Here is a 25,505-nt window from a genome sequence, read left to right on the forward strand (position 1 = left end):
CCTCAGGCGCTCCAGCAGGCCATGCCGAGGCAGCAGCACTTCCTAGGAGAGCCCCCCCCGCCCCTGCCCCAGGCAGACGCCGTGGCGCAGGAGCACTTTCCAAAGAGAACGCCTGCAGCTGAGGTGAGCTACCAAGTGCTGCAGACTAGGCTGACCCAAAGCCCCCACGGCAGCTGCTATCTTACGCAGCCTGGCACTGGCTGTTACACCTTAGCATGGCTTCAGCCACGTGCTCTTGAAATCGGTTGATTCTTTGGTGATAGCCGCAAACCCTCTAGGAAAAAACCTTCTCTTCAGAGAGCAGGCCCTGCCAGGTCGGCACTGTGCCTGGACCGCGTTGTGGGGAGAAAATGAATCCTGGAATCCCAGAGCTGGAGGAGCCCTCAGGAGCCATCGAGTCCAGCCTCCTGCCCAAAGTGCTAAGTCGGTGAGGCACAAAGCAGTCTGCTGCTCAGATGTCTTGTCACAGGCCTGGCTGCTCCCCTGCCTGGCTCAGCTCATGGATGTCGTCTCCCTCGTGCACCGTGAACAGAATCACCCCCACCCGAGCTGAGGTTCAGTGTCTTGTTTCCTGCAGCCAAAGAGGAAAGGCTAGAAAAAGCTGTTGTCTCTGTGGAGTCACAGCAGAGACGCTCTGATGCAGACGAGACCCGGTGGGCAGAGTAGCTGGGATAAAACGACGACTCCTCCGCATCTGGGCCCTTTGCTCTAAGGGACCCGGAGTCCCTGCTCTGCACTTCTCAGGGTCCCATGCTTGCGAGCAGGAGTGGCCCGTGACTATAGGCCGACTTGGAGTTGCCTAGGACGCTGCCTTCAACGGGGAGCCCAATGATGACGTTACTCCATTGACAGCCGTGCAGGCGGGGGCGCCGATTGCACATTCCACCTGGGGTGCCAGCTGCCGCAGCCCGCCTCGGGCCACTCCTGCTTGCGAGAGAGGCTCCATACCAGGGTGGTGGCTGCTGTGAAGGAAAGTGAAGAGAAAGCTCAGGAAAAGTGACTGTTCTCAAGGCATTCTCTGGCCTCGCTCCAACCTGGAAGGGCCAGAAGTCAGACGCGGCTGTGTAGGTGCAAGAGTCAGCAAGCTGGCAGAAGGACCTGGGTGCTGAAGTCTGAAATTTTTACAGCTCTGCCTGTCACTGTTCACAAATCACAGATGCTGAATCCCAGGAGAGCCAATTACAATATTGCTAATGAAGAGTCAAGCCCTTCAGGACCATGTGACTGGGGACAAAACAAGCTTACATGAAAACACAAGTGGGCTTCTTTTTTGGTCGCCTGGTTTCTGAGCCTTTAGAGTTCGCCCAAGGCACATTTCCTAGCCTTTCTTCACAGCCAGGAAGTTGAGGACTTGCCTTCTAATAAAAATGAAAACTGAGCTCCTCCTGCAGGCTTTTGCATCCTTTAAGAGAAGGACCCAACACTGCAAGACTCTCAGTAACGCCGACAGAGCCGGTAGCACTGGATTTTAGCCAGTCAACAAACAAGGGACACACACGGCAGAGATGGGCGCCGTAGGGTCCCAGGCCACTTCGTCGGATTGATCCCGGGGGGATATGCTGTCCCACTCCGCAAGGCCCTGCTGTGTGCCGCTGGGATCCCAGCAGCTCTCATCCTCCCCGCCGAGGACGGTCAGCCCAGCATCAAATGGAACAAGAGACTGTGCAGCTCAAAAGCCTGTAAAACATAATCCAAGAGAATGAAACGCTTTCAGATCCTGTCTGCGACTAGGGATGTCAACGATTGACCGGTTTACCGGGGGGGGGGGCACTCCAAAATTTTGGCAAGTGGTCAAGACCCACATTTTTCTATGGAGGGGGTGCAGGGTTTGGGCTGGAGGTTGGGAGCTCGGGGAGGGGATGGGGTTCGGGGGGGGGCAGGGCCTGAGAGGGAGTTTGGTGACGGGGGGGGGGGGTCGCAGGGTGTGAAGCTTCCCCCTGCACAGAGAGGCAGATAGAGCAGCCAGATGCTGAGCCCTGACGCTGCTCCCTGCCCGTGGGTCCAGTGGGCTGGGCCACGGGCCTTGAAAGCTTGGCGGGGTGGATCTAGCCTGTAGGCCGTGTCTTGCCTGCCCTTGGGCTAGCTGGTAAGCCTGACCCTTAGTGGGTGAGGCTTACTAGTTCCGTTTAACCCGTAGGGGCTGGAGCAGCTCCCTGCCCAACCCATCCCTGCGGGGCCCACCTCAAGCAGGGGCTGCTCTGCCTGCTGGCCAGAGCAGCCCATTTGTGGTGGGCCCGGCCCGGCCCTCCTGCCACAGGCAGGGGCAGCTCCGACCAATGACACAGGATTTTACATCCCTACCTGCAGCCCACAGCCTCGGAGCGGATCCTGCCAGGGTGAAATACGTGCCAGGGTTCCCGCCAGTGTTCGCAATAGCAGCGGGATCTCTCTGAATCAGACAGGTACCTCGTGTCGTGTGGTGGGACCTTCGGGCTGAGACCGGCTTTCGCAGCCGTATTTGGGGGCCTGCCTGGCTAGCGGCCAGCCATCGCATCTATGTCGGTGGGTTGTACAGCACCTCCTGCTGCAGCATCCCCGTGCTTGGGAGAGTTCTGCTCCCTCGAGAATGTTTTTTATCCAGGTGCTGTTGGACATTGGTGTTTTGGTGTATTTCAGTATATTCCTGTCAGAGATGATGCCCCAGCCAGAAGCCAAGTCTAGATTCAGATTGGGATCCAGGTGAGAAATGAATATCAGGGCTTGGAGTTTGTGCCTGCCCCAGGATTGTGGGAGGAGAGGAGATGGGCATTTTCCTGCTTTTCACGGCTTAGTTGCGCCTTTAGATATGGAGCTGGATTTCAATCCCCCCACCCAGGATAGGGGAGATCGGGGGGGGGGGGGGTTCCTCGGTGTAACTCATCTTCCTGTTAGCTGGAATGATTGCCTAACACACTTTGGAGTTTGACCCCACAAGCCCTGATAGCGAGACTAACACACACTTCACACCAGAGGAGAGAGGGACTGGAACAGTAACTTGGGCTAATTAGCTTAACTATCCCTCCACGTTTTTCTTCCCATTCCTTGTGAAACTGCTACTGGCTTCACTGGCAAGTCCCGGTTCCCTGGCAATATTTAAGCTGCCCTGTGGGCTGGCAGGCAGCTGGTTGGTGGTGCCTCCTGCAAGCAAACAGAATGAGACCCAGCGGAACGTGGTAAGTTCCTTTTTGTGTCTGGGATGGTCTCGGATAGCAGGTGGGTTCGGTTCTGGGCTCCGTTTTCTCCCTTCCACCCTGGGGCGTTCTAGGCAGGTGAAAGGAATCAGGAATGTATAAAAATCCTGTGAGAGACGCAACAGAAAGGATACGATTCTGGCACGTTACGAGACACCCTCGTGAACTGCCATCTCGCCCTGGCCGCTGATGAAGGGCTGGCTTCAGCGGATGCATTTCAATGCCATGGATGTTCTTTGCTCAGAACCCCCGACTAGCGCCGCGCTGCAGCTCATGCCAAGGGAGCAACGGGAGGCTAGGTCGTGATCGGAATTAGCAAACCTGTCAAACTTTCCACTGGCCCCAGGCGCACACAGAATTGGAAATCAGATGTACCCGAGTTTGTTAAATTTCTTCCTGCCCCAAGCAAGCTGAGGCATCCTACAGGGGGGATCCTACGGAAAGACCAGTGAGCAAATACCTGCCACCCAAGCTAAGTTGCCCTAGGCATTCCCCTGGGCATGTATAAATACCTTCCTTTCCTTCCTGTCCTGCCATGAATTAACACGGCAGAGTCGGCTGTGCGCTACAAACAGCTGCAATTGAGGGGGTGAAGCAGCTCCTGTGCACGAAGCCAAAATCCTGCAGGTCGCTTTGATTTCGGTCGTAGCGGCAGGTCTTGGGCATCATTTGGGATTTGGGCCATAATACGGGAAAAGCTTCATGTGACGGGGCCACGGGCAAATCAGACAGAGGCAGCAGGAAGCGTTAGAACGCTGGTGATTGAAAGCAGGGAATGGTCGCGGTGCTCGCCCCCCAACCTTTCCCTAGCTGCAGGGAGCGAACGCTACTGCTCCTGAGGAAGGATGGGCCAGAGGGCTGAGCCCAGGAAGGGGCATTGACTAGAGCGGGTACTTTGGACTATGGCGACCGGGGTGGAACCGCTCCGTGGGGCTGTCCCGTGGGGCCGCTACCACGGTGCCTCGGTGGACGATGCTGTAGAGAATCCACATGCTCTCTGGGCTCTGTCACGCCTCTAGGCATGAGGAACTGGCCCCACTGGACAGGCAGGGCGGGGGGCAATTCCAGGCCATTCGTTAGGGGGTAGGGAAGGCGAGGGACTCGGAGAGGCTGCTTTGTTCCCTTGTATCGGTACGCGGGCGAGGCCAGTGGCCGTGGCGAAACTGACGCCCACGGACAAGGAGCTTGCTTGGCTCTCACCTCCGCAGGCCTTTCCGGGGCAGAACCCGTTTGTCTGCTCCTCCCTTGCACCGCACCAGGCAAATAAGAGCCTCTTTGTCTGAGGAGCTGAGCACGGGGCCGGAGCGCACCTCTGAGGGAGACAGCCCAGCTCCCGGCGGTTTCCCACCACACCCAGGCGGCATCGTAAGGTGCCCCATTTGGAGCACAAGTGGCCAAAGGCTCCGGCCTGCGTGTGACGAGGGAGCAAGGAGCAGCAAACTCTGGCTCCGGCCATCCTGGAAAGGACCTTGTCCTAGAGGTGCTCCCACTGCCCTGCAGACCAGTGTCTGGCCTGTTGGAAGAGGCCGTGCGAGCCCCGAAGAAGGGACGCTTTGTCCCCATTCAAGGGAAGCAGCTGCATGGCCCGGTGGGGAAAGGAAAGGTAAATCCTCAGCGAGCGAGGGAGCTGCCTGCTCCTGGTTGCCCCCTCTCTGGCTATGGCTAATGCCCCCCCGCCCCCAGAGAGGACGTGCCCTGGGATTCTCCCCAGGCTCCTGCAGAGCAAACGTGCGCTTTTGCTGGGGACACGATTGTACAGAAAGGCAGATGTGATCAGCTCGTTCTGGGGGGGGGGGGGGAGGATGGGGGCAGGGGGGAGACACCTCCCCTGGAAGGTCTTTGCTCTGGGTCCTTGCTGGACATAGCAGGGCTCTCTCCGCTCAGCAGAGCTCTCAGTTCCCAGCACAGATCGCTCCAGCCAGGACACTTGGTGGTTTGTTCACCCTCGGGTGCCACCTCCCCCTGGGCCGGGCGGACAAGAAAGAGCTTTTGTTTAATTGGAAAACAAATGAGCAGCTCAGCGCCCCACCCCGCTGGGGAATGGGTCTGTGGCTGGCAGAGGGAGGAATGTGTGCGGAAGCCCCTGGTTAGGATTTGGCAGCAGCTGAGCCTGTCGGAGCCCTGGCAGCAGCAGAGCAAAACAAGCAAGGTGCCTCCTTACTCCTCCCAGCCCCGTGGGGGGTACCGTGTCCCAGCCCTGCTGCTGCATTCCCCTGCCGGGTGATAAGGGAATGGCGGGGGCAGTGCCTGGACACCGGCCATTTGGACTCCATTCTCTCCTCCTGGGCCCACGTCCAGCGCTGAGTAGAGGCCAAGACTCCCCCCATCTTCCATGCAATCTGGGTCGGGCCCTTTGATGGGAGCACAGAGGACCGGCCACAGGGATGCTGGGCGTTCACATTCACTCCTGGTTGCCATGGAAGGAATCGCTCGGCTCGTTTGTTTCCTTTTTTCTGGCTATTCACGGGCATTGCTGGGGCTGCGGCTTCTTTCCAAGGTCAGTGCATCCAGGGCTGCTAAACCTGCAGCCACGGGGCCCTCTAGACCACCGGCTCCTCCCCATCATGCTGTGGTTGCTCCGCTCCGCCCAGCCCGGGGTAGGAGCTGCAGCACAAAGGTAACAGCAGCCGCCCAGGGGAAGAGCCCACCCACCAGTCTGAGACACCATCCCCGGCTGGCCCGACTGAGAATGGGGGCAGCGTCCTCACTGTGCTGCTGTCCCTGCCCAAACCGCACAGGCCCCTAGAGCTCGGTGTTCTGCTTTTCAACAGATAAATGCAGCAAGCAAGCGAGGAGCTGAATCTCCATGAGACACAATGGAGACCCCGGGGAGCCCTCCGCCTTCGGTCACTCCCAGCTGGAACCCTTTTCCCCACAAGATCTTGGAGGCTGTGGACATTGTTGTTCTGGTTCTGTACTTTGTATTCGTCCTGGCGGTTGGACTGTGGGTAAGGAGATGCTCTGAGGTCCTTTCTTACGGGTCCTCTCCTATGCAAAGGGGACAATTGCATAAGGCCTAACTTCACTGATGTCAACTGACCGAATCCACATGCACGGGAAGGTTTTGTGTTTTTCCCATCCGCTCGCTCTAGGATTGTGACCTCACCCGCTCCCGAGACGGGCTGTTCGGATTCAATGTGTTCTGAAACACTCGAGGATCTTTCAGTGGGAAGGGTCTAGACACACGACGTAATGTTACTGCTAATGTTTGAGACCTAGCCGGGACAGAATCCCACCACAGAGCTCTCCAGGAAATCAGATTTGCTTGACAATAAGATTCCGATAGCAGATCCTTCAAACTACAAGCACTCCTAGCTGGGCCATAAATCAACTTCCTGGCATGGTTTCTGTCACAGGGAAAGGCCCACCCAGCTGTCAGGAGATTGGACGGGAATTGCTGCGCTCTCCAGATATGGGTTCATAACTCATGCAGTGTGTTATACGATAAGTGAAGATCATAAAAAGCGAGAGTCCAGAGTTCTAAGTCTAATCCCGAGTATCCCTCTCCGATGCATAGAACAAGTAATGCCCCTCTCTGGCGACCCAAATCTGCGTGCCTTCCTCATGCATCTGCAGCGATCTTTACATTTATTGCAGAAAACTCTTAACCAGGAAGCCGAGATTGTAAAAACTGTTGCATGTGATACGGACTCAACCCTCTCCATGATGGCAGCTCCCTTCCTCCCTCGGCAGCTATTTTTCATGGTCTCCCTCTTTTCAGACCTTTGCCCCACAAGCCCCCAGCAGCTGCTGCAGTTGATGGTTCTTCCACCATAACAAAGTCACCCATGGCGTCCAGTGGGGATGAGGGGTTAGGGCCCCTCCGGGGAACCGCTGTGCGCTGTCACGTTCCGAGCAGAACGCAGGGATGTCTGACGGGGCGGGTTCCAAACTTACTTTCTCATGACCCCGTTGAAAAGAATCGTTGAGGCCGCAACTCAACAGAACGTGACTGGAGTGTGGGCGCCGGGGTGGGGCTGAGGATGGAGCTTTGGGGTGTAGGAGGGGACTCCAGCTTTGGGGGGTGGGGGGGGCACGGCTGGGACAGGAGGGGCTGACCTCAAGCAGCTCCCGGGCAGTGGTGCAGCGGGGGGGCTAAGGCAGCTTCCTGCCTCTCCTGGCACCGCAGACCATGCTGGGCCCAGAAGCGGGAGTGCGGAGCTAGTGCTCAGGGCAGGGGCAGTGCATGGAGTCCTGTGCGCTCTTCCCCTCCCCCCAACCTAGGAGCTGGGCCTGTTGCTGGCAGCTTCTGGGGCGCAGCGCAGCCTGTGGTGCCAGGACAGGCAGGGAGCTGCCTTAGCCCCCACACTGCTCACCTGGTCTCCCTGCAGCCACGAGCCACAGGGCCCGACACTCCACCGCCCAGCGCTGTTTGAAACCCACTGATCTAAAGCTTTTGTCCTGTTTTTCTGCTTTCCCAGTCCATGTGGAAGACGAAGCGAAGCACGGTGAAAGGCTATTTCTTGGCGGGAGGAAAGATGGTTTGGTGGCCTGTAAGTGTCTTCGTGAAGCTGCCTGTCCCACCATGCCGCAGCGGGACTGAACGGTGCTTTTGTCCGCCCCGGCAGGCCTCTTTCCGGTCAGGAGAGGAAAGCCGGCGACATGCTTTCCCTGTTTCCAAGGCCTTCCCCTCCACTAACATCCCTGTCACAGCCCCCACCCTCTGCGCCAAGATCTCTGTTTGCTGACTTGCACCTAGGCTCATCCATTTCCTCCAGCTCTGACGTGGGGCTCCAGGGGCACAGCTGACCGGTCTCTGGGGAGGAAGGGGCTGTTAGCTGGTCCGCCACGGGCAAGGGTTGGATCTGGGATGGGCGGATCATAATGAAGTAAATACCAGCTGACTGATCGCTTGGCGTGTCTCTTTGTTTCATCCCGTGCCTCTTTGCTTGTCTTTGAGGCTCCCCAGTGGAGGGACCATGACGCCGCGGGCAGGAAGCGGGCTGCTTCCATGCAACCTCGCAGATGAGTGACAGAGCAGGAGGGAAGGCGTGAGGTCTGACAGCTACCGTGTCAGTGCATGAATGGGGCGATGAGAAAAGGCAGCAGGGGCTAGGAGGGAGGGGTTTTCCATTCCCACTGCCGTCTGGCCTAGGGTGCTGCCAGGCCTACATGCAATGGATCCAATGGGGAGACTCTGGCCCGCTCCATTGGCTTATACATGGCTCACTACTGAGACCCCCTCCCCGCCGGGCCAAACACTCCTCCCATGGTCTGATGGGTGCCCCGGGCCATACACAGAACTAGCTTGCTCTTTACCTCTGCAGGTGGGGGCATCGCTGTTTGCGAGCAATGTGGGGAGCGGGCATTTCATAGGCCTGGCTGGGTCCGGGGCAGCGTCGGGAATCGCCGCCACGGCCTACGAGTGGAACGTAAGTATGGCACTGTGGGAGCTGTAGGAAGGTGCCTTGCTCCTTTCTAGCTTTTCCCCTGTTGCACGGTCCGGGCTGCAAATGCAGCTGTCGGGGCAGAGGCTGTCTCCCTGTTGCTGGAGGCGATGATTGCGTTATGTGGAGGACAGGTCGGGTTGATCTAACAATCTGAGTTAAGGTGCTGCAGCTCGTAGGGCTGCACTGACATGGCACCGTGGGTTAGCACGGTAGCACCTCTGTGGCTATGTCGGGCTTTGCAGCTCTCACTGCGCTGCATGCCGTGCGCCCTTGGAACCTTATCGGAAGAGCAGGAACAGAGTTCAGATCCCTCTGCCCCAAAAGCCCATGACCTTGGACGTGAGCTAGAGAGTCATTGCTCGCTGTCAGCTCGACAGCACATTTGGGCCACAGCTGGACACGTGTATGTACAGCTGAACCTCTCTAGTCCGGCACTCTCTGGTCCAGCAGCACCCGTGGTCCGGCAGGATGTTGGTTCGCCGGGTGGCCACTTATCATGAGGGTGGCCAAGTTTCCCGCAGTCCTATAAGGTTTGTTTCCAACCTCCGCTCCTGGCTCTCAGGGTTTTGTGCTGTTCTTTGGCTCTGATTGACCCCAAAATGTCTTCCAAGAGCCCAGCAAGCGGTAGAAGTGTTGGTCATGCTGTTAGACAACACTGACCTCCCTGATCCGGCAAGTTCTCTGGTTCGGCAGTAGCCAGGTCCCCAGGGTGCTGGCCTAGAGAGGTTCACCCTGTACACACACACAGATGCATGCACGGGCATTAGCCATTTGACAACAGCATTTGTCTATTGCCGACCCCGTTTCTTTTGCCTCCCTAGGGGATGTTTTGTGTCTTGGTGCTGGCCTGGCTATTTCTTCCTATTTACCTGGCAGCGGGGGTAAGTCAGGGGGCCACACTGCGTGTATCAGTGACTTGCTTTTTTAATGATCCTTTTCAGTCGACGGGGTTGTTACGGCCGAACCTGCCAGCGGGCCCTGTACTGTGGGTAAAGGTAAAGGGGTATGGAGGCTCCTGCAGGTCTGCTCCTCCTTGGATACCATCAGTACTGACCGAGGGGGGAAGAGCCTGGGAAAGACTCTCCCAGGAAAGGAGCTCAGTCGGGATCTCCTGGATGAAAAAACGTCGTTCAGAAAGGGGGTGAAAGAGGGGACAGGAGGACCCACTCGTGAGCCCCCAGGAGCCGTGCATGGCCCACGGCCAAGAGCAAGCGCTGCCTCCTCCTAAGTGAGGCTTCAGGGGCAGATGCCAGAGTTTGGGTGGGAACGGCGCTTCCCTGGCACACGGAGAGGTGATGGAGATGCTGCCGCGCAACTGGGGGCAAGTCTGGGCCACTGTGCTCAGCGGGACGGGTGACGCCAGCTAGCATTAGGCAAGGGGAACACATGGAGCTCACGGTTCCCAGATGAGGCAGGAAACAAAGCAGCGGGGCTTTTGCGGTCTCGAGGGGTATGGAGGTTCCTTTGTCAAGTAGCCTCACGGGGCCTCGTGCCGGACCCTCCTCGCAAAATACGGGTGACCGTTCGTTGTACACGTGTGTGGCGCTGGGAGGGACAGTCATTTCCCGGTAGACACTAGGGACGTAAGAGTTTAACCGGTTAACCGATAAGCGGATGGTTACCAATTACCATTACTGGTTACATTGTGTTTGGGGTGAGGACCCTGGCAGCCCCGTGAGAGCCCTGGCAGGCCAGTGGGGCCGGGAGCCGCAGCAGCCGGCAGTCCCGTGGTTAACCATGTAACCGATAGAATTGTTATCGATTACACGGTTAATATTTGTATTAATTTTTCTATATCCCTAGCAGATATACCAAGACCCAGCAGCTAGCCAGAGTTTGTCAACCACGCAGGGGCTGTACCCATGTCTGTGTTACTGTATTCTACCTGCTGTGATACACTCTCCTTCCCTGCAGGTCACAACGATGCCTGAGTACTTACAGAAACGCTTTGGCGGCAAAAGAATACAGATATTCCTGGCAATTCTCTACTTGTTTATCTACATATTCACCAAAATATCAGTAAGTAGGAAGAAGGCAGGAGGACTGCCTAGAATTCCCTTTGGAAGAGTGTGTCGGTATAAATCTGAGTGGAGAAAGGGGACGGATTTCAATTCTTTCGAGACCTGCCAACCCCCAGGGTCCATAAGCTTTACTGTGAATGGTTGGAGCATTTGCTGCTGTTGGAAGGAGAGCACGGTAATGTATCTGAGCACGTCAGTCCAGACAAAGGGGAAGGAGTCGGTTGCACTGACGATTGATCTGTTGTAAGATATTTGGCATCTGCTCGGTTAATTTGATTTCTCTTCTCTGTACATTTCCTCTGCCAGCAGTAGGGTATATGAGCATATAGGGGTAGGATGTTCCCTCCAGCAGATGCAGCGAGCTTACTAGCAGCCTCGTTTAGTAATTGAATGCTCCTATTTGTGCTAATGCTTTGAATGAGTGATGTATTCGCCCTTTGTGCAGGGCCTTGTCAGCTATTAATTAACCACCGCGTAGTGCCTACATTGACAGGCTGAGAAGAAAAACTCCTCGCTGGCTGGGTGTTTTCCCTTTCACAGGCAGCAGTGGGAAAGATAGTCTGACACACGCCTCTCGCCCGCCTCCCTGCCCTTGAAACTGAAGATGCCTTTGGTGTCAGACTGGGCCAGGTGGCTGTTCCTTCGTAGGATTTTTTTATACGGCAACAATCCAGTTTATTCAACTCTCTGATCCCCAGTTTCTGGCTAACGGGGCACGCCCATTTATTTACAGCTGGCCAACATCATCAGGGCTTTGCATGTATGCATGCTTCCATGGGCTGCAGGCTGCCTCTATTCTATACCAAACTCTTCTGCAGTGCAGCCGCTCCAGGCCAGCCAGACGCAAGCAGGCTGCACCGTTACTAGCCCACCGCTCTATAACAGCACACAGCGCAGATGCCTGTTAAGGGTCATCCTTGAGAAACACACGGTTTGGCTAGCTCAGGCGTCTGGCATCAGACACCGAGCTGCCGCCCCGTCCCCGTTCTCAATTTCTTTTCCCATTAGGTGGATATGTACGCCGGGGCCCTGTTCATTCAGCAAGCCTTACGCTGGGACCTCTATGTGGCTGTCATAGGTCTGCTGGCAATCACTGCTGTTTACACTGTGGCAGGTGCGTCCCTGTGTTTCGGGTCATAGCAATGCCATCTCATACGTCTTTGTTAATGGCTGAGAATGGCCGTACAATGTGCCATCCACCTCCCCTGTAGTAAGTATTCGGCAGTTTCAATAAGGTACTGTTCTTGAAGTACTTCCTTCTCATTCGCCATGGCACTAAATCTGTCTGCCCTTTGCTAAGATGGCTGTTGATACTGAAAAAACGAATTAGAGTAACGCAGGTGTCAAAAGAATGACTCTCCAGGTGAGAGCGGGTGAGTGGAACTGCACAAGGCTGGCGTAAAGGGCTTGCTCGCGCCAGCCCGGATCTGTGCACAGCACTCTGGTTCAAAAGGGAGCCACAGTGAAGGGGTTTCAGCACTTTTCTTTCAGGGACTGGGAACCTTTTTTGGGTCAGAGGCAACTGACCCACAGAAAAATCAGTCGGGTGTCACACAAAAGTGAGAAACAACCCCCCCCCCCAAAATCATCACTGATGTGGCCCCAAGTGAGAAGCAGAAAAACACTCTCCACATTCCCCTTGCACATCAAGGCCTGGGGAGCAGGGCTAGTAGATTTTGTGGACCTCCCTAGGCTCTGGGGTGGGGCCAAAAATGAGTGATTCAGTGTGTGGGAGGGGACTGCTGGGAAGCCGGCTTGGAGTGTGGGGTCTGAAGGAGGCAGGGTGCAGGAGTGTGTTGGGGGTTGATGGGTCTGGGATGGTAGGGTGCAGGAGCAGGCTGGAGGTGGGGAGCAGGAGCAGAGTGGGGGTGCAGGGTGTGGGCGGGAAGGGGTGCAGGAGCAGGCAGGGGATTGGAGTTGTAGGGGTCTGGGTGGGAGGTAGGGTGTTGGAGTGGAGGGGCTGCAGGAGCGGGGACAGTAGAGGGGTTTGGGTGGGAGGTAAGGTGCTGATGCTCCAGCCCCATAGTGGGGATGCCGGGCTGGAGCGCCAGTGCTGGCTCCCTGATGCTGGGGGGAGCCCCAAGGCAAGCTGGGGGACGGATCTAGTCCCCGGGCTGTAGGTTTCCCACCCCTGGTTTAGGGTTTATGGGTGTGTGAGAGAGAGCAAGACCCAGCGGTAAGTGGCAGGGTGATGTGGGAAATACCTGCACAACTTGGTTGGAAATGGGGCCATGAAGGCATGAAACGTGTGTCTAGGGGGAGAGGTAGATACGTTGAAAGGCAGGGATACAGTCCAGAGTGACCTAGACAGAGTAGAGGATTGGGCCAAAAGAAATCTGATGAGGTTCAACAAGGACAAGTGCAGAGTCCTGCCCTTGGGACGGAAGAATCCCAAGCATTGGTACAGGCTGGGGACCAACCGGTTAAGTAGTAGTTCTGCAGAAAAGGACCTGGGGGTTACAGTGGATGAGAAGCTGGAGATGAGTCAACAGGGCACCTTGTAGCCAAGAAGGCTAATGGCATATTAGGCTGCATTAAGAGGAGCATTGCCAGCAGATCCAGAGAAGTGATTATTCCCCTTTATTCGGCTCTGGTGAGGCCACATCTGGAGTATTGTGTCCAGTTCTGGGCCCCCCACTACAGAAAGGATGTGGACACATTGGAGAGGGTCCAGCGGAGGGCGACCAAAATGATTAGGGGGCTGGAGCATATGACTTATGAGGAGAGGCTGAGGGACTTGGGTCTGTTTAGTCTGCAGAAGACAAGAGCGAGGGGGGATTTGAGAGCAGCCTTCAACTTCCTGAAGGGGGGTTCCAAAGAGGCTGGAGAGAGGCTGTTCTCAGTAGTGACAGATGGCAGAACAAGGAGCAATGGGCTCAAGTTGAGGTGGGAGAGGTCCAGGTTCGATATTAGGAAAAACTGTTTTCCTAGGAGAGTGGGAAGCACTGGGATGGGTTCCCTAGGGAGGGGGTGGAATCTCCATCCCTAGAGGTGTTGAAGTCTCAGCTTGACAAAGCCCTGGCCGGGTTGATTTAGTTGGGATTGGTCCTGCCTTGGGCAGGGGGCTGGACTTGATGACCTTCTGAGGTCTCTTCCAGCTCTGTGGGTCTATGGTTCTATGATTCTATGAAACGAATGGAAGTTTCTCCTCTTGAGGCACTCGCCCCCCTGATGTGGGCCAGACAGCTCCTCGCTTTTTGTTGCAGACTTTATGAAGCAGCTTCTATTTCAGTCGGGTTCTTCCTTCTTGTGGTTTCCAGTGCCTCCCCTGTAGAGATTTCTGCTGTGGAAGTTGGGTTTCTGATGACACACACTGACTCACTGTGGTTCAAAACTTGCAACATTTCAGCCTTGGCCAGTCCACCCACAAAATGGTTAAAACAACTCACCGAACATCCCAGCGTATCAGTCGGAGCATTGTGGCTCCACCACTGGCCAACACACATTTGCAAAGCAGGAGGTGTCATTCTGCAGAACAAACCCAGTTCCCAACAATTTGTCCCTCTGTTTTTTTTCCTGTAGGTGGCCTGGCAGCTGTGATTTACACCGACACACTGCAGACGGTCATCATGCTGGCTGGGGCATTAACTCTTATGGGGTTCAGTGAGTACCCTCTCAGACTGTACTGCTAAAAATACATTTGTTCCTGCAAACATGCCTCACCGGAACAAACCATTTAACATGTCTTTAGTGCATCTTCTGACATACGCATTCATAGCATTGTAGAATCTTTTCTAAACAAATCATCTTGCGAGAGTTCTTTATAGAGTGAAAAGTATACGGGTGTTCCGTGAAAGAGATGAACTCCCCCTTCTCCAAATACACAGAAAACACCCCTATGGTCTGAGATTCATATCAAAGCCAACAGCTACCTCCTCTAGCCAAGTAACTTGTGGTATTAAACCGGATTTGGCATTATAGGTCCTGATTCAACTCCAGCTGAAGTCTATCAAGAGTTTTCCCATTGACTTCAGTGGATGCTGATTGGGGATCATACAAAGCAAACTGCAGAGAGTGAAAGTAATAGCCTGACCCTGATCAGTGTGGTAACTGCTTCCTATTTCCATTTTAGGCTTTGTTAAAATTGGCGGCCTTGAAAGTTTGCAGGCCAAATACTTTAAAGCCATTGCGAGTAGCCACAAAGGAAACAGCAGCTGTGGCTTGCCAAGAGAAGATGCCTTCCACATTTTCCGAGACCCCATCACCTCGGACCTTCCCTGGCCAGGAGTTCTGGTTGGAATGACCATCCCATCTCTGTGGTACTGGTGCACAGATCAGGTAGGTCAGTGTTTACTTCACAAGATTCAACCCTGAGGTTGGGTTTTGAGACATGCCATCTGGCTGAGCCATACAGAACTTTCATAGCAAGCAACTTGGCTGAGTTTCATTACAAAACCCAGACTCAGTCCAGGACCCGGGCAGATGGACAATCTTTCTCTGGAAACCATGTGAAATCAGTTTTCAACCTCAAACCAGATCAAACTTGATGCCTGTGGCTAAGTTAAATTAGATTTTTGGGGATCATTGGAACTCTCCATGTAATAGGAGAGGGGTGTGAACCCCAACTGAGAACTCATCCCCACCACGCTGTGCAGGACTCCCGTTGCTTTCTCTCCAGTTGTAAATATCAGTGTCCGGAAGAAATGTAACGAAATATGAATTACCTATTTCTGGGGAGTTTGTTTATCAAACTCTTTATAGAGTGAGGGTCAATTTAGGGCATGATTCTCTACGTTAGTGGATTGGCTGGAATTGCAGCCAATAGGCACAGTGCAGGGTGATACCTAGGAGTGGAGGGAGGCATGGAGCCAGGTATGTGTATTGCCAAGAGGCAACGGTTCTTCCCTTAAGGGATTTGGAGGTAATAAGCACATAAGTTGGGTGAAGGCTTAAAGGTTTTACTAAGCAAATATTAAGGTAAAGTACAATGCTTAATATTAGAATAAAATACAATGAAGAAAATCCTAGCATAAAATACAATAAGCAAATCTTAGAATCATATGCAATGCTTATTAAGAATAAAGTGCAATGGCTAGTAAGAAAATACAATACTCATTAAGCCTAAGCCGATCTCAGAATAAAACGCAATGTCTATTAAAAAAAATAAAATGCTTATTAAGCCTAAGCAAACCTCAGAATAAAATGCAATGCCTACATCCCTTCCGCTGCCAGTGGCCAGTGAGTAGCACCTTCTGCGGCTTTGGTCTACGCCAAGGTTCCAATGTTAGGAATGTTCCTGGCCTTTATATACTGCTGGATCTACAGTAATCACCCCTGTTGTTCTGAACCTAACAAGATTGTTGATACATTGCATATTTTCCCACATCCAATAATTAGCTTGTTGATACTTTGCATAGTTTCCCAGGCCAAATAATAAGCATTATCAGGTGGGAAACATTTAGCATAAATAGCTATGTGATCTTCCCAAGCACTCTTGCACTCCCCAGGCCTGTAAGGAAATGCAGGCACAAAAGGAATGATTGTGGTACACCACCTAACTTCCTCGACCTCACAATCGTCTCCTGCATTTCCACTACAGTATGCACCCCCCATCTCCCTCATATCCAAACCCTTCACCCCCATCCCACTCAAGACATATCCTCCCGCCCAGACCCCCCCAACCAAAGTCCACTCTTGCACCCTACTTCCCACCCAGACCCCCATCTCCCAGTCTGCTCCTGCACCCGAGTTCCTGGCCAGGTCCCACATCCCCACCCATTTTGTCATCATGGGTGGTTGGCTGGTGGTCCGCAGAAAGATTTATGTTGAACAGGGTGGGCCATGGGCCAAAATGTTTGAGAACCACTGACTTCGGGGGTGTCAGTAAGTTTATCCCTGTGCCCTGGTTTGTGAGACAGTAGCTAACAAGCCACATCCAGGTGCATAAAATATATAGGGTCCAAAGAAAGAACAAACTGTGGAGTAAAACAAGGATTGTGATTTCCATAGCTTAGAAATGAACACACTGAGATTTCTCTTGCACAGAGGCAAGATGCGCTAGTGAAAGCACTGCGGGCGAGTGAGCTAATTTATAGCATGACCCTGCAAGGTTCAGAGTGGCCAATGGGAGGTAAGAACACTCAGCGCTTTGCACGATATGATCCATCATGATGATGCTTTTGGAATCAGCATGTCCCATTATCAGTAGAAACGATCCTCACGTCATCTCCTGTCTGTTTACTCTCCCTGCAAAGCACCGGATCGAACTGTCTTCCTGATTTACAGGTTATTGTTCAAAGGTCCCTCGCAGCCAAGAACCTCTCTCATGCCAAAGGAGGCTCGTTGTTGGCCTCCTACCTGAAAATTTTGCCTCTCTTCATGATGGTGATGCCAGGCATGATCAGCCGGGTTCTCTTCCCAGGTAAGAGTTGAAGGGGAGAACTATTCCTTGCGGTTGTGGTTTCTGTATCCTCCAGAATGAGCTAAAAGCTTGTAGCAGCTCAGGTGTGAGGTGCATGAACTTGCAGTTCATGAGGTTGTTGTTTTTTTTCAGATAACACTGTTGATCTGTGCTCGCCTGGCTGCTCGGGGATCAGACCCCTTCGTCCTGAGCACAAATCCCTGGTGCGTCTTGTACTAACCCAGCTTTAAAAGCTGCCCCGCTGATGTTCCCTCTTGAGCCCATGTTTGAGGCACTGAGGAAAGCAAAAAGCAAAAAAACCACCCTAAAGACTGCTCCCTGGATGCTCTAAGCCACCAAGCGCGAGCGAGCATGCGTGTCTGTCGGTGTTCACGCATGTCAGAAGGGAGGCTGTTTTCTCATGTTGAAAAGCATTAGTTTTAAAGGGGACCATGTTCAGAGAAGCAGAGGTGAAAGGAAGCAGGTGCACTCCAATGCGCAGCTCCGGCAAGAGCTGGCTGAGCTGTGATAAAAGCCAGCAGGAAGCTATGGAAAGAGCTGGAAGGGACCCGGGAGCAATAGGACAGTACCTGTAAGAAACTGAAGTTCCTCTCACCCCTGCAAGAGAGGCATACGAGAATAATGAGTTGTGAAGGCAAATCTTTTGATTAAACCCCTATTTCAGTTGCAAGGATCTTTTAGGGTATGTCTGCAGTTGCATCTATTTCGAAACAGGGATGCAAATGAAGACATTCGAAATTGCAAATGAAGTCGGGATTTAAATATCCCATGCTTCATTTGCATATTCGCATTATGGCGCTATTTTGAAATAAAATGCGCTGTGTAGATGCGTTATTTCGAGAGAAAATCCTTCTCTCAAAATAACTGGTAAACCTCATTTTATGAGGAATAAGGATTATTTTGACAGAAGGGTTTTCTGTCGCAATAATGCGTCTACACAGTGCGTTTTATTTCAAAATAGCGCTATTTTGAAATAGCACCATAATGCGAATATGCAACTGAAGCGTGGGATAGTTAAATCCCAGCTTCATTTGCAATTTCAAATGTCTTAATTTGCATCCCTATTTCGAAATAGGGTGCAATGTAGACATACCCTTACTCAATAAAGACATAAGAAAGAAGCAAGCCTGGAGCTACACTTGTGTATGCCTGTGTGTGCTTTGTTGTCTGCTGGATGGGTTTCACTCCATGGTTACTGTCTGGACACATCTGTGTCCTGTAACTATTGGCTTACTTTCCTCCCGTGTTTATTGTAGACCTGGTGGCTTGTGCAGACCCAGAAATCTGTCGGCAAATCTGTGGCAACCCTTCTGGCTGTTCTGATATTGCTTACCCCAAACTGGTCATAGAACTGCTGCCTCTAGGTGAGAAACTCCACTAACTAGCAGGGACAAGGCTTACGCTAATCAAAGCAAAGACCGTAGGAAATGTACGGGAGGGGAATTAACGACAGTCCTGATATTGGGGTTGATTTGGGCCTGAGGCGATAGTGGCAAAAAGGAATAACATGCAACAGGGCACACAGGAAAGACATGTGGCCTGTGAGATTACCTGCTGCCCGGGACTCTAGGGGTGGCAGTCCCCAAGCACAGAGGGTGGGGTGAGCTCAGAAGGGAGCTGATAAGGGAAGAAGCTGGAGCCTCTCTGTACATTCACTGTTCCCACCTCCTTTGTTCCAGGGCTCAGGGGCCTCATGATGTCTGTGATGATCTCAGCACTTATGTCCTCCCTGACTTCCATCTTTAACAGCTCCAGCACCATCTTCACCATGGACCTCTGGCGGCACTTCCGGCCCCGTTCGTCTGAGTGGGAGCTCATGATTGTTGGCAGGTACGGTGCTCTATGGCGGCAGTTCCCAGCCGTCGGGCTGCGGCCCTCTGGCTGCTGGGCTGTGGCGGTTCTGGGGGCCAGGGCTGCGGTACGCTGCTCTTGCTGAGGCTGTTGGGAAAGGTGTCTTGCCCCGTCTCTCTGCCAACCATCGCTGGGCAGAGGCGGAGTCTGTGGAAGAGCTCTTGCACGTCCAGGAAGAGACCCCGCCCCTGTCCAGCACTGGTTGGCTGAGAGGCAGGGCAGGACACGCCTCTCCCAACAGCCACAGCGGGAGGGGAGGTGCTTGGCGGTGTACCCCAGCTCCAGAGCCATCACAACTGGGGCAGCAGCGCAGGGCTAGGTGAGGGGGGCAGAGCAGGCACTGGGAGCTCCGGGGGTGGGATTAGTGCTGGGGGGCTCTGGAGGCTGAGCTAGTAGTGGGGGGGCTATGGGGACAGGACTGGTACTAGGGATGGGGTTAATAATGGGGACTGGCCTAGGGGAGGTTCTGGGGGAGGGTTTGTGCAGTGGGGCTCTGGAAACAGGAGGCTGGACCTGGGGGGTCTGGTGGGGGCTGGCACTGGGGGGCTCTGAGCATGGGAGGTTGGCACTGGGGGGGGTTGAGTGCAGGGGACTCTGGGGTCAGTGGCTGGCGCTAGGGGGATAATAAAGGGGTGGGATGCTCTAGGGGTTCGGGCTGGGACTGGCAGCCCTGGGGGCTGGGCTTTTGGAGGACTGGTAACGTTTTATTTGTGTATTTGCATATTCATCATTTGCATAATATGCAAATAAAATGTTACCGGTCTGCCAAAAGCGTGTGACTGGTTTGCCGGTTCCCAGTATCAGAAAGGTTGGGAACTGCTGCTCCATGGCTTGGCCTGTTGAATCAGAGCGCTTGTCCCGGAGTTGGCTTACGTCACACTCTGCTCACAGGTGCCCTCCTATAAACGGAGGGCAACTCCTCCATTTTCAGAGCTCCTTGCTCCTGCCGGCAGGGCCCACCGTGCCATGAGCGGGGGATGTCCAGCCCAGCTGGGCTGCAGCAGCTCCCCACCCACCCACGGTACAGCATGGGGCCTGGCCTGGCCCAAGCAGCCCCTGCCCATGATGGGCCCAGCCTAGCTTCAGCAGCCTGTGGAGCAGTGGGCCCGGCTGGGCCAAAGGCGCTCCATGCCACACTGTGGGCTGGGCTAGAGCAGCCCCCTGTCCACAGGATTAATCGGTGAACGGATTCACCAGGATTTCCCATCCCTGATCGAGAGGCGGGTGCTTGTGCAAGGCTGCAGAGTGACAGAAGCCAGGCCGGGCACACGATGCAGCCGGACAAAGGCCGGATGATGGGAAGCACCGCGGGGCAGAGTTGCGAGAGGAGGAAGTCTCTTCTGGGAGGAGCTCTCGGGGGAGACCCTCCTGCCGGGGGAGGGGCCAAGGCCAGCCCTCACACTGCCTTTTTCTTGAGCAGGGTGTTCGTGCTGCTGCTCGTGGTGGTGTCCATTCTGTGGATCCCACTGGTGCAGGCCAGCCAAGGGGGGCAGCTCTTCATTTATATCCAGACCATCAGCTCCTACCTACAGCCCCCCGTTGCCATGGTTTTCATCCTGGGCTGTTTCTGGAAGAGAACCAATGAGAAGGTAACCCTTGGGCAAGGTCTGACACCGTCCTCTGGGTGCCGGGTGCTCAGCCTCTCCTGCCGCTGTCTACAACAGGGACAAAGAGCCAGGAGGCGAGACCAGCTGCCCTGCACTGCTGCTCTGCCCCTCCTATGTGGGCATTCTGCGGAGTGACTGCACTTCTGCTTGGGGCATCCTGTGTTGGCCACTCAGCCCGTGCAGCAGGGACCACTTCCCACTGCTCTCAGGCAGCTCCCTTGGCTGCTCTAGGAGAGAGGGCAGAGGTGGCAAGGAGCTTGTCACAAACCTAGGAGCAGTGATTTACAAGCCATGGCCTTGCTCTGGTGTAACCCAGGCCTTGGAGTCCCTGGGGGTGGAAAGTCAGTTGTGCGGGGTGGGGCGAGGGGCTTGGAGAAAGGTTGTATCCAGGCTCTGGAGCATCCTCAGGGCAGCCATAGTTAGAGCAGCCATGACTAGGACAACATTGGGGGGGTGAGTAGTGCACCAGCAGGCCTAGACAGTAGCTCTCCTCCACCGGAAGGACAGGTCAACAGAATGTGGGGCACTGTGTGTATGGATTTGTAAAGAACAAATCATGTCAAACCAATCTGGTAGCTTTCTTTGATAGGAGAAGCAGTGGATGTGGTATACCTAGATTTTGGTAAGGCATTTGACATGGTCTTGCATGACTTTCTTATCAATAAATTAGGGAAATACAACCTAGATGGGGCTACTGTAAGGTGGGTGCATAACTGGCTGAATAACTGTTCTTAGAGAGTAGTTATTAACGGTTCACAGTCATGCTGGAAGGGCATAACAAGTGGGGTTCCACAGGGGTCTGTTTTGAGACCGGTTCTGTTCAATAGTTTTATCAACGATTTGGATGATAGCATAGAAAGTACGCTTATTAAGTTTGCAGATGATACCAAGCTGGGAAGGGTTGCAACTGCTTTGGAGGACAGGATCATAATTCAAAATGATCGGGACAAACTGGAGAAATGGTCTGAGGTAAACAGGATGAAGTTTAATAAGGACAAATGCAAAGTGCTCCTCTTAGGGAGGAACAATCTGTTTCACACATACAGAATGGGAAGTGACTGTCTGGGAAGGAGTACTGCAGAAAGGGATCACATAGTGGCCCACAAGCTAAATATGAGTCAACAGTGTGACACTGTTGCAAAAAAAGCAAACATGATTCTGGGCTGCATTAACAGGAGTGTTGTGAGCAAGACACGAGAAGTCATTCTTCCGCTCTATTCTGCACTAATTAGGCCCCAATTGGAGGATTGTGTCCAGTTCTGGGCACTACATTTCAAGAAAGATGTGGAGAAATTGGAGAAGGTTCAGAGAAGAGCAACAAAAATGATTAAAGGTCTAGAAAGAAAACATGAGCTATGTGGGCTTGTTTAGTTTAGAAAAGAGAAGACTGAGAGGGGACTTGATAGCTGTTTTCACGTATCTAAAAGGGTGTTAGAAGGAGGAGGGTGGAAAATTATTCTCCTTGGCTTCTGATGATAAGACAAGAAGCAATGAGCTTAAATTAAAGCAAAGGAGGTTTAGGTTGGACATTAGGAAAAACTTCCTACCTGTCAGGGTGGTTAAACACTGGAATAAATTGCCCAGGGAGGTTGTGGAATCTCCATCACTGGAGATATGCAAGAACAAGTTCGACACACATGTATGAGGCATGGTCTCGATGGTGCTTAGTCCTGCTGTGAGGGCAGGGTACTGGACTTGATGACCTCTCGAGTTCTAGGATAACGTAAAGAGGAGAAAATGGAGGGGAATCTCAGAAACCCACCCCTGTCCCCGCTGACTGTGATCAGAACGTCACAGTTGGGACTAGCACAGAAAAGAGCTTCATTGCCAGCATGAGCTTCATTGCCAGATACAAATTCTGCCTCCTGCTTCATCAACACATGATCTTCATTTCCTAGGGTGCGTTCTGGGGCCTGCTGATTGGCATGTTGCTGGGCTTCATCCGGTTGGTGCTGGATTTTGTCTACCTGCAGCCCCAGTGTGGGGAGCCAGACCGCCGTCCGTCCGTGGTGAGATACGTGCACTACCTGTACTTCTCCATGATCCTCAGTGTCATCACGACAGTCACTGTGGTGGTCGTGAGCCTGCTCACAGAACCTCCCTCGGAAGAAATGGTGCGTCTCTCTCAGCAAGTTTCTTTCACTGGTTTTAATGAACACCCATTCTGCACCTAAGGGGGTGGATGGTCTCATTCATGCAAAACACTCTCATCCAGTGCTGGTTCCATGTGTGATATCCCAGATGAGATTAGATGAAAGAATATCACAAAGACCTACCAACGCTTATACACTCTCTGCTTTTAATTTTGTAGGACACATTACAGCAGAGTTCGAGTAGTAACTGTCATCAGGAACATAACAGTGAAGTAAAAACTGATCGTGGTTTAATCTGGATAAACAGCATTTGTAGTGCTGTTCTGTTTCTTGCTTCATTTGGCCTCCTCATACCTATTTCTGTAGAATCTTAATATTAGATGTTCCAGGTGGGGAACCAGAATTTGGCCCTTAGTGTTTAGAAAATATCAGAACCTCTCAAAGCTGCTTAGTAACTGAGGTGTCCCCTTTAAGCATACATACAAGCAGTTATCTTTAACAGTGCTCTTCATGCCGCCAGATCCATCATCTCACCTGGTTCACACGCTGGGATCGGCCAGCCAAGAAAGACTCAGCAATCAATACTTCACCTGATACTGGAAGTGACGTGTATAAGTCTGAGCATCCGCCTGCCCAGCTTGATATTAGTGTTGTTCCTGAAAATATTTTCAACGGCAATACAGGTAAATGCGCTGCTAACACTGTACAGCATGCACTGAAACCAAAATCAGCCTTGTCCATTGTGTAAAGATTAGAAAGGCAGGAAACGTTACATAAATCTTGCTACTTTCAGATTTCTGTATCTTCACAATGCGGGAAGACTTTTTACCTACAAAAAATAAAGATCAGGGCTAAGTTTCCTCTTGCAGTTTTTTATGTGGCATCACATATACTTGCAGTAGAGGAGGGAACCCATGTTCTGCCCTAGACAATGGTGCTGTTAATATCTGTTGCTAGGAGAGTTGGTTGGAAAATGGAAAGAAAAAAGCTGAAGTTTTCACAACATTCCATTTCTGTTTTATTGGTATTTTCTGACCAGAGCTAGTGGCAGGAGAAACACAGAACCCTGAGCTGAGCTCTGGGCAGGTTGCAAAGGAGAGTTTGCAAACACTTTAGAATGAGGATTGAGGCACTTGTGTTAAGTGCACATTGGTATTACAGATCCTGAGCCAGAACTTCTCAAGCACCCAAAGCTGATTGTCAGCTATTTGCAAAATGTGCACTGTTGTTTAGGTAGCTTTGCAACACTGGTGGATGCAAATTCCATTATAGGCAATGAAATTAGTATGGAGTGGTGCAGTGAGGTAATGCACTGATGATGATTTAGCCTTTAGTGATTGGCATTCTAACTCCCTCGTGCCCCACCCCACAGCTCACTGTTGGGTCATACACACCCTAATCTTCAATAGAGTATGCAGAACTTGCATTCATGAGGCCTAGCCCTGGCCTAAAGTGGGTTCAAGTATATACAAACACATGGCCGATGAGGTGTGCAGACCTGCTTTTAGACTTGGCTTACTGATCCCATTCCTAACTGTTGGGCATGGCAGGATTTAAATTCAGATCTTTGGAAAGAAATGACATTGAAGTAACAATTAGAAATTGCTGTAATGGCTACCTAGAGCTTGGTGGGACAAACATGTCACTTTGAAAAGTTCTGATATATTTTCTGGGTAGTAATAATTAATTTGTAGATGATTTGAAACACTGGTGTATTACTGGGGTTTGTTCAATGGACAGAATTTTACCTTACCAATAACTATCGTTGTAGGTGTGGCTGGTACTCAAAAAGGGTCTAAACTGATGAGAGTCTTCTTGTGGCTGTGTGGGATGGAGAGGAAAGACGAACATCCTCCTGAGAACACAATTCCTGCCAGCCCTGAACATACTGTGGCTTCGCTGGAGGAGCAGCCTTTGGTGAAACACATTCTGAATGTCAACTTGTTACTGTGTCTATGTGCCGGCATTTTTCTCTGGGGCTACTTTGCATAGCATCTTGCCAGATGATTCAAGGGACACTGTCAACTAATTTTAGGCCCCCAACTAAGATTGGCATTAATAAATAATAACAATAATATAATGCATGACAATTCAGTGTGATTTGTAATCCATTCTTACATTTCATACAGGGATAAATGTAAAATATTTTTGCTATACTTAATGATTTGCTGAGCTTTTTTTAGCTTTTGTCTCCGCAGCAATGAGATCAGGCTCCACACACTGACACACACTTAAGGGCTGGAGGATGTTTGGAAGGCAGGCAGGGATTATTTGATTATCTTTCACATCTGGACAGTTTTGCACTTAAAGCAGGAGATCTGCTTGACCTGCATAAAGCATGTAATTTCTCTGTGCCTTTACTCCCTGGCTACGTCTACACTGGCAGCTTCTTGCACAAGAACTGTTTTGCGGAAGAGTACTTGCGCAAAAAGTCTTCCACAAGTGCGTGTCTGCAGTGGCATGTGCTTTTGTGCAAGAACGTCTATGGCAGTGTGGACGCTCGCTTGTGCAAAAATGCTCTGATGGCCATTTTAGCCATAGAGGTTTCTTGTGCAAGAAATTCATGTTGCCTGTCTACACTGCCCTCTTGCGCAAGAGGGCTTATTCCTCATGGGGAGAGGAATAACTCTTCTGGAAGAAGCCCTGTTTTCCAATGCTGTACTGTAAATTTACTTGTGCAAGAACGCAAATGCAGTGTAGACACCTGGCACAGCTGTTCTTGCGCAAGAGGCCACCAGTGTAGAGACTGCCCCCATGTGTAAGAATGGGCGATGATACCCTTCCCCACCTCCCAGCCCGGATCAGTGGTTATCCTCGCAAGGCACTTACATACTGCAGTGGTGGGGACAGTCCTGGCCTGCAGAGCTATCCCCACGAACGCAGGGCTCTCAACTTTGCAGCCCGGGGGAGGGAGGGGAAGGAAGGGAGGGGCACAGTGACACGCAGGGCACGGGGGGGGGGCACAGTGACACGCAGGGCACGGGGGGGGGGGGCCGCAACTTCAGTGTGGTT

General features: G+C 52.6%; 1 protein-coding gene across 4 annotated transcripts; it reads left to right on the plus strand.

Moving 5' to 3' along the window:
• The first annotated feature begins 1,946 nt into the window (after positions 1-1,946).
• SLC5A11 (solute carrier family 5 member 11) lies at positions 1,947-24,573 on the plus strand. Of its 4 annotated transcripts, none has more exons than XM_075899886.1 (18): positions 1,947-2,502; positions 2,617-2,679; positions 3,053-3,152; positions 5,942-6,118; positions 7,592-7,663; positions 8,438-8,542; positions 9,382-9,441; positions 10,475-10,579; positions 11,590-11,695; positions 14,104-14,184; positions 14,654-14,859; positions 16,807-16,942; positions 18,199-18,306; positions 18,622-18,772; positions 20,214-20,382; positions 22,299-22,514; positions 23,014-23,176; positions 24,265-24,573. In XM_075899886.1, exons 4-18 carry the CDS (start codon positions 5,987-5,989, stop codon positions 24,483-24,485), a joined length of 2,031 nt encoding a protein of 676 aa, XP_075756001.1. In that variant the 5' UTR covers positions 1,947-2,502; positions 2,617-2,679; positions 3,053-3,152; positions 5,942-5,986; the 3' UTR covers positions 24,486-24,573. The 4 variants fall into 4 exon arrangements, with proteins under 4 accessions (XP_075756001.1, XP_075756002.1, XP_075756000.1 ...); XM_075899887.1 differs by having other exon boundaries at positions 1,947-2,402; XM_075899885.1 differs by lacking the exons at positions 1,947-2,502; positions 2,617-2,679 and having other exon boundaries at positions 2,927-3,152.
• The last annotated feature ends 932 nt before the right edge of the window (positions 24,574-25,505 follow it).

The sequence above is a fragment of the Pelodiscus sinensis genome, chromosome 16 (assembly GCF_049634645.1).
Source record: "Pelodiscus sinensis isolate JC-2024 chromosome 16, ASM4963464v1, whole genome shotgun sequence".
Taxonomy (NCBI): domain Eukaryota; kingdom Metazoa; phylum Chordata; order Testudines; family Trionychidae; genus Pelodiscus; species Pelodiscus sinensis.